The 8,679-nt window shown below is 40.2% G+C and overlaps 1 protein-coding gene across 1 annotated transcript; it reads left to right on the top strand.

Annotated features, from left to right (window-relative positions):
• The first annotated feature begins 379 nt into the window (after positions 1–379).
• On the top strand, positions 380–7,554 carry LOC121005781 (oocyte zinc finger protein XlCOF7.1-like). The gene is made up of 7 exons (XM_040438546.1): positions 380–436; positions 566–745; positions 828–951; positions 1,035–1,129; positions 1,515–1,617; positions 6,132–6,422; positions 6,498–7,554. Exons 1-7 carry the CDS (start codon positions 380–382, stop codon positions 7,301–7,303), a joined length of 1,656 nt encoding a protein of 551 aa, XP_040294480.1. The 3' UTR covers positions 7,304–7,554.
• The last annotated feature ends 1,125 nt before the right edge of the window (positions 7,555–8,679 follow it).

Below are 8,679 nucleotides of genomic sequence, written 5' to 3'. Positions count from 1 at the left end.
GTTACATGGTGCACTAAAGTGTCCTCAGCAACAGTCACATAACAGATCAACTTATGTGATATTCAAACCCAGAGCAACAGAACACTGAGAGGTTACATTGTCTTTGTAAGAAGTCAAGACTGTTTCCAACCCTTTTATAAACTCGTGTTCCAATCCATAGAGTAAGAGAGAACACAACATCTACACTTTATTATCTCCTCCGATGTCTCCTCTTATTATCTCCAGTAATTGTATTTTACATGGGATTTTGTAGGATTTTACATCTTCTCATCTTCTCTCCATTCAGGTTCCTACAATATAGGATCTGCACAGTGGATATCTTCTATATAAGATCCTTCTCCTGATTGACCCGTCAAGGATGAATAGGGACAGGGACAAGATGGCGGAGAGTATAATAAATCTCACCCTAGAGATCCTCTTCCGGCTTACTGGAGAGGTGAGAGATTCTGATGATGTCACATTACATCATCTTATCTATGTTACTAACAGATGGACATGACTGGAGAGGTGAGGGACTCTGGAGATGTATGGAGTGATATTTATTACTGTGTCTCTCCATAACCAGGACTACACAGTAGTGAAGAAGACCTCTAGTGAGCGCTGTCAGGCCCCCGTGTTTGAAGGATGGGGAAGAACCCTGAGCCTAATCACAGGGCCTCCACCTCTCCCCCTGATACATGAGGAAATCAATAGAGAGAAGATTCTAGAACTCACCAACAAGATGATTGAGCTGCTGACTGGAGAGGTGACACTGCTGGGAATGCTGGGACATTATACAGGAACGCTATGAAGGGATCTGGGTGATGACTGTATCATTGTGTTGTCAGGTTCCTATAAGGTGTCAGGATGTCACCATCTATTTCTCCATGGAGGAGTGGGAGTATTTAGAAGGACACAAAGATCTGTACAAGGACATCATGATGGAGGATCGCCGGCCTCTTACATCACCAGGTAATAGACATAACTAAATCCACACGTCCTCTTATTATTTGTATGTAAGGAATGAATTCAGTCACTGGATGTGTTTCTTACAGTTAAGGAAGAGAGAAGAACACCGGAAAGATGTCCCAGTCCTCTTCTTTCACAGGATGGTTTAGGTGAACATCACAATGTCCCACAGGATGATCAGGTAGATGGAGATAAGGTCTCATGAAATGTCCCCTATGATCTGTAGAAGGCTGTGAAGATCTTGTGTTCAGTCTTGTTTTATCCACCAGTATTATATGTTTTATCCTTGTATAATGAGAAAGGTGGAGATGGCAGGAGTACAGCTGACCATAGACATTACATGTTGTCTGGAACTTCTCACAGTTTACTTGCTGTAGAGAATGTTGAACGAATAAGGAACCAATAGGTTGTATTTATGCAGAAGACCTGTAGATATTTGGGTCAGATAATTTCTGCTGTCATGTCATCACTGGTTGTCATTCTAATTACTGATCTTTCTGGTCATTTAAAACCCTCCACACGACTTCTCCAACCATCTGATGACTTTTACCATACTTCTTTCACAGCTTGTGAATCCGGGTAAAGATCTGAACATTATATATGTTACAGAGCCATATGAGATGGATGATGAGCAGAGTATAGAGGACATTCCTACAGATATCCGCCCAGGTGAGTAGTAACCACTAAATAAAGCAGAGAAGACTCACAGATTCTTCTCATTCACTGGATACTGATTCCTGCTTCCACTGGTAGGTACTGGTGGCAGTTTGGGGGGCACATACCACCCAGAAGCCACAGATATAAAGGCTTCTCCCCGTTACCTGCTCCAGTTTGTTTCCCGTCCCTTGAGGATGTGTGGAAGCCTTTCTGCCAGGATTTTACAGAGTGTTAAACCGGTCCTCTTTCTCAGCTATGCTGAGTATAGTACAGGGGTATCTGAAAGAGTGTCCGCTCCCCTTCCTTGTACTGGGCTTAAGTCCTTCTGAGGAGGAAGCCTGGGCTTTACTATCTGCAGCTTTGTGGAAGCTCTGGCAGAGGGGAACGGCCTGCATGACTGAGGCCTTAGCAGACTGGGGATCCCTATGGGCAAGAAAATCGATTTTACTTCCGGGGCAAGTCCAGTCACGTGTTATGTGTGGCTACGCAAGTCTACGAAGTGAGGTGGTGCAAGGCGGCTTGCTATCATTCTTATAACAGAGCGGAGCAGTGTTCTCCTGTGTTCCCGGACAAAGCAATGTCCGTCACTCCTCTGAACCTGACGTTCCCTGCAGAGCCCTCAGCCCGGTAAGCCTCCCTATGGGATGTATACTTTTTGATAATTATGCTTTCATGCACTTGGAGGGGATCTGTCTCCTCTATTCCTTCTATAAGTGTGTCATTTTTCTGGTGGTACCCTTAAAGTATGGACAACGGGTGACCCCCCCCCCTCCCCCCACCCCTAACCTTTTTTCTGTATCAGTAGTGGGGCCTCCGTCCAGATGGGACCTTCTGAGGAGTTATAACACTATCCATTCCTTTTTTCTACATTCTGGATAACCCACTCCTCAAAAGCCTCTGGCAATAAGATACTAAAACAGGAGTGGATAAAGTAGAATTGGCTATACAGTTCGAGCTAGATGAGGGGAAAGTCTTCTCAGAAGAGGACTCTGATTTATCTCCTAAACGGTCAAGGGAAACTAATAATTACATGTTCAGGCCAGAAAAAGGTGCTACTACCACAGCCAGATTTTCTTTTGGATAGATCAACAGAAAAATCACTTGGAATCTCAAGATAAGAGATTCTTTCTTCATTGCTGGCTTTAAAACATGCTTAAAACTTTCTTGTAGATGCTTCGGCAGACCTAGTAAGGGTACTTTCACAATCGCGTTGTTTGATTCCGGCAGGCAGTTCAGTCTCAAAAATGCCTGATCAGTCAGAAAAATACATTGCAATACCGGATCCGTTTTTCCGGTGTCATCAGGCAAAACGGATCCGGTATTTATTTTTTTCTCATTTTTAAAGGTCTGCGCATGCGCAGACTGGAAGGACGGATCCGGCATTCCGGTATTTTGAATGCCGGATCCGGCACTAATACATTCCTATGGAAAAAAATGCTGCATTACGGCAAGTCTTCAGTTTTTTTCGCCGGAGATAAAACCGTAGCATGCTACGGTTTTCTCTTTTGCCTGATCAGTCAAAATGACTGAACTGAAGACATCCTGATGCATCCTGAACGGATTACTCTCCATTCAGAATGCATGGGGATATGACTGATGACTGAACTCAATGCCGGAAAAGAAAAACGCTAGTGTGAAAGTAGCCTAAGACTCTTGGCAAGAGTATTTTTTTTATATCGGCAACATTCCTTTCGAAACCAAGCAAAGAATAGACAAAAACAGAAAAGGATAAGTCCGGGAAGTAGCAGTACTCAAAAGAAAAGGAAAAAAATAATTACCATATTTTTCGCCCCATAAGACGCACTCTTTTTTTTTTTATACCCAAAGTGGGAAGGGGGGATGCCACTGCTTCTTATGGGGGGGAATACTCATGAGCGCTTCCAAAAAAGAAAAAGATCAACTGAGTGCATTGAGCCCAGGAAGCCTGAATGAGGTCTTCTATTCTACTCCTTCGGACAATAATTATGACTTGGATACCTGGATCTTCATATTACAACTGCTACACTGTGAAGTGAGAAATATACTATATGGGGGAAAAGTACTGGAAGCTATTATGACACCCCATTCTACATCCATAGGCTTTGATACGGAGTTGTTTCTCCCTTTGCAACTAAATCAGCTTCCACTCTTCTGGGAAGGCTTTCTACAAGATATTGGAGTGTATCTGTGGGGATTCATTCATCCTGAAGAGCATTTATGAGGTTAGATATTGGCTCACAATCTCCAACAGGGCTCTTTGTGGCTAGTCAAGTTTTTCAACACAAAACTCACCCCACCATGCCTTTTATGGACCTTTCTTTGAGCACTGGTGAACAGTCATGCTGGAAAAGATAAAAAGGTATTCCCCAAAATGTTCCCGTAAAGTTAGGCTACTTTCACAATAGCGTTTTTGCTGGATCCAGCAGGGTTCAGCAAAAATGCTTGCATTACTGATAATACAACCATCTGCATCCGTTATGAACGGATCCGGTTGTATTATCTTTAACATTGCCATGACAGATCCGTCATGAACTCCATTGAAAGTCAATGGAGGACGGATCCGTTTTCTATTGTGTCACAGAGAAAACGAATCCGTCCCCATTGCCTTGCATTGGGGGTCATACCAGATCCGTCTTGCTCAGCATCCCAGGACGGAAAGCAAACTACAACATGTTGTGGTTTGCTCTCCAGTATGAGAACGCAACTAAATGGAACGGAATGCATTTTGGAGCATTCTGTTCAGTTCAGTTTTGTCCCCATTGACAATTAATAGGGACATCCCCTATGATGGATCTCAATACCGGAAAACTAAAACGCTAGTGTGAAAGTAGCCTTAGAAGCATACAATTCTCCAAAATAATATAGTCCAAATTCACACTGCTCAATACAATCACTTTCCTAAAAGTCAATGAATAAGTTAATACGACCATATGTAAGTATAGTTCTTTGATTTTCATGATAGATATTCTATATTCATCCTCTTTCTTTATTTCGGCTGCTTGCTGCTTCTTGTATTTCTGCAAGGTTGTAGGAGACCACCTGCTGAGAGCTCACTTCTCTTGTGCCGTCTTCCCTCCAGTTCTATAAACATACAGAAGCTATCGCATATAGTGTAATATGCCAGGACTCAGTAAGAAATCTCTCTTGTGAAGCCCACACTTGGATACTGTCATAGGCTAGTTTCACACTTTTGCCCTGCCGCTAGTTCACGTGTGCCTCCGGACTGCCGCTCCCTATTGACTATAATGGGGGCGGGGGCGGAGTTCCGGTGGCAGCGCACGGCGAGTCCGGGGGCACACGTGAACTAGCGGCAGGACGGATCCGAGAGGCTGTTCACCCACCAGAACAGCCTGCCGGACTCCCCTGCCGCTAATGTTAAAGTACCCTTAGTTGCTTATTCATTGACTGTTAGAACAGTCATCGTACTGAGCAGTGTGAATTTGGACTAAAATCGCGACTATTTTTGTTGATCTGCTAGCTCTGATTGACTGGTACAGATTCAGCATTTTTTTAACGACTTGGTATGCTAAAGCATTCAAATTTTCCTTCACTTCATTTTCCGACCCCTAAAAAACAACCCTATAGCAGTTAGGTAGATAACGTTCTCCTAGCATTCACCAAATCCAGATGCGTTCATTAGACCTCCAGATAGAGAAAGAAGCATGATTGATCACTCCACAGACCACATTTCCACTGCTCCACAGTCCAGGAGCTATGTACACACCAGATTTATTTCAATTAAAGCTACAAGTAGATGATACAGTATAAAGTACTTCTCCTGAAAAAATACATTAAAATATAAATAAAAAATAAAAAATTTGTAATCTATTGTTACACTTCTTCCAAAGCCATGACCTCTTTGTATATTTGACCGTACTGCTCCTGACCTCTGCCCTGCTCTGTGAGCACCACCTAATAGCACTGACTCACAGGTCCCTTCATGATTCTCCACTGAGTATTTCACTAGAAAACAGTGGTGGTAGACACATAAAAGCATGATCCTATGAAGATGCTTCAAGATAAGAGTGGGAAATTCAATCTGAACTTCAAGGAAAATTAAATTTGCTGAGATTTCGCGCTGGATCTTTAATCAAGATGGTGACGCCCCCGGCTCTTCGCAATCAAATGGATAAGGGTAAGTATGATTAAATTTTTTTTTTATTTCACACTGTAATATTAATGTCAGATCAGCTATGAACATAGCATCTGAAGGGTACAATGATGGGGGTGGCGTAATCGCTGTTCCCTGTCATTGCACCCACTACTTATAAAGAAATGCGCTTCGTGACAAAGTAATTAGTCACAAAGGAAATTTGTTTGTAAAATTCGGCAAAGCAGCCAAATTGAATTTTCCAACACTTCGCTCATCTCTAATCATGATCTACTGGTCCTCGCTACTGGTCTACTGTTAAATTATCTGTTTTCCAACTGCTGTCAGTGAGTTGATAATTTTGCTCCATGATGTGTAATTTGCATGGAAATGTTTTATAATATCAATATAATGTTAAGGTTATATCATTTAAAAATATCTGATTTAATCTTGGCAGTTGACTGTACGAAGAGCTCAGAGGAACATCTGATATCTTTAGATTTTCAAGCAGATGACCATGGTGTCACAGAAGATACTGATGAAGATCTTATCATTGTCCCAGATGAACCCTCAACCTTTCACGAAGATCTATCAACTTATCCTTTGGATCGACTCCAATCTTCTGATGCATTACCGACTGTTAAGCGAAATAAAAGATACAGAAGGAGTGTTCAACGTCAAAGAAATCACTCAGGGAAAAAGTCATTTTCCTGTTCAGAATGTGGAATACGTTTTAATTATGAATCAAGTCTTGTTAAACATGAGAGAATTCACACAGGGGCAAAGCCATTTTCATGTTCAAAATGTGGAAAATGTTTTCCAGATACATCACATCTTGTTACACATTGGAGAACTCACACAAGGAAGAAGCCATTTCTATGTTTAGAATGTGGAAAATGTTTTGCAGATAAATCACATCTTGTTATACATCAGCGAATTCACACAGGAGAGAAGCCATTTTCATGTTCAGATTGTGGAAAACGTTTTAACTATAAATCAGATCTTATTATCCATCAGAGAACTCACACAGGGGAGAAGCCATTTTCATGTTCAGATTGTGGAAAAAGTTATAACTATAAATCAGCTCTTGTTATACATGAGAGAATTCACACAGGGGAGAAGCCATTTTCATGTTCAAAATGTGAAAAGCGTTTTAACTATAAATCAGGTCTTGTTATACATGAGAGAATTCACACTGGCGAGAAGCCGTTTTCATGTTCAAAATGTGGGAAATGTTTTAGAGATAAATCACATCTTGTTACACATCAGAGAATTCACACAGAGGATAAGCCATTTTCATGTTCAGAATGTGGGAAATGTTTTAACCATGAATTGCATCTTGTTAAACATCAGAGATGTCATATAGAGAATAAGCGATTTTCATGTTCAGAATGTGGCAAATGTTTTAACCGTAAATCACATCTTATTAGACATGAGATAATTCATACAGGAGAGAGGCCGTTTTCATGCTCAGAATGTGGAAAATGTTTTAACCGTAAATCATATCTTGTCATACATGAGAGAATTCACACAGGGGAGAAGCCATATTCATGCTCAGTATGTGGAAAATCTTTTAACCAGAAAGCAAGTCTTGTTACACATCAAAGAATTCACACGGGGAAGAAGTAATTTTCATGTTCAGAATGTTGGAATTGTTTTACTCACAAATCTACTCCTGTTGATCATCAAATAATTCACAGACAGGAGAAGCCATTCTGATGTGTGGTATGTGGAAATTGTTTTAGCAAATAGTCAGCTCTATTTGCAGATCAAAGAACTTGTAGAGAAAAATATTTTCATGTCCACAATATGGGAAATGTTTTATCTACAAATCAAATCTCCATAAAGGGAATTTTTTTTCCTGCCAATTAAAATCTGATAGTGACACATAATTTTTTTTACTAATCTGTTTTTATTTTCTGATTGAAGATTATTTTATTGTATTTCCTAAAGATGATTATGGGGGCTGCCATCTTGCCTGAGCTGTTCTTAAAGGACTTAGCCACGTTCTGGTTACTGTTGACCAATGTGTTTGTAAGATGATTATATGGCTCTTACTAATATATCCTTTCTGTGTCATTTTCTATATTTCATAAGCTATGTACGCCCCATTGTTTACCAAGTCTTTTGTGCCGTCCATAGGGAGGCCCTGTCCATAAAATGGGAAAAGAGGTAATTTGATTTTTTATTAAAAACATACATGAGAGAATTCACACAGGGGAGAAGCCATATTCATGCTCAGTATGTGGAAAATCTTTTAACCAGAAAGCAAGTCTTGTTACACATCAAAGAATTCACACGGGGAAGAAGTAATTTTCATGTTCAGAATGTTGGAATTGTTTTACTCACAAATCTACTCCTGTTGATCATCAAATAATTCACAGACAGGAGAAGCCATTCTGATGTGTGGTATGTGGAAATTGTTTTAGCAAATAGTCAGCTCTATTTGCAGATCAAAGAACTTGTAGAGAAAAATATTTTCATGTCCACAATATGGGAAATGTTTTATCTACAAATCAAATCTCCATAAAGGGAATTTTTTTTCCTGCCAATTAAAATCTGATAGTGACACATAATTTTTTTACTAATCTGTTTTTATTTTCTGATTGAAGATTATTTTATTGTATTTCCTAAAGATGATTATGGGGGCTGCCATCTTGCCTGAGCTGTTCTTAAAGGACTTAGCCACGTTCTGGTTACTGTTGACCAATGTGTTTGTAAGATGATTATATGGCTCTTACTAATATATCCTTTCTGTGTCATTTTCTATATTTCATAAGCTATGTATGCCCCATTGTTTACCAAGTCTTTTGTGCCGTCCATAGGGAGGCCCTGTCCATAAAATGGGAAAAGAGGTAATTTGATTTTTTATTAAAATATGTAATTATTTTTACACTCCTAGGGGGACTTGAACATGTGATCGTCTGATCGCTTTTCCCATAGATTGTAATGCATTATCATTTATACATTATTCCATATTGTGTAGGATGTTTTTGTGGCACATG

The sequence above is a fragment of the Bufo bufo genome, chromosome 6, assembly GCF_905171765.1.
Source record: "Bufo bufo chromosome 6, aBufBuf1.1, whole genome shotgun sequence".
Classification (NCBI taxonomy): domain Eukaryota; kingdom Metazoa; phylum Chordata; class Amphibia; order Anura; family Bufonidae; genus Bufo; species Bufo bufo.
Note: the sequence above shows the minus strand (reverse complement) of the source record. Positions and strands in the feature narration are given on the sequence as shown.

Excerpts from the sequence above, each read along its gene's own strand:
- LOC121005781 (XM_040438546.1), top strand. The coding sequence starts at position 380 with ATGGCGGAGAGTATAATAAATCTCACCCTAGAGATCCTCTTCCGGCTT. Across the intron at positions 952-1,034 it reads CCGGCCTCTTACATCACCAG|TTAAGGAAGAGAGAAGAACA; the intron begins GTAATAGACATA and ends TGTTTCTTACAG. Across the intron at positions 1,618-6,131 it reads TCCTACAGATATCCGCCCAG|TTGACTGTACGAAGAGCTCA; the intron begins GTGAGTAGTAAC and ends TAATCTTGGCAG.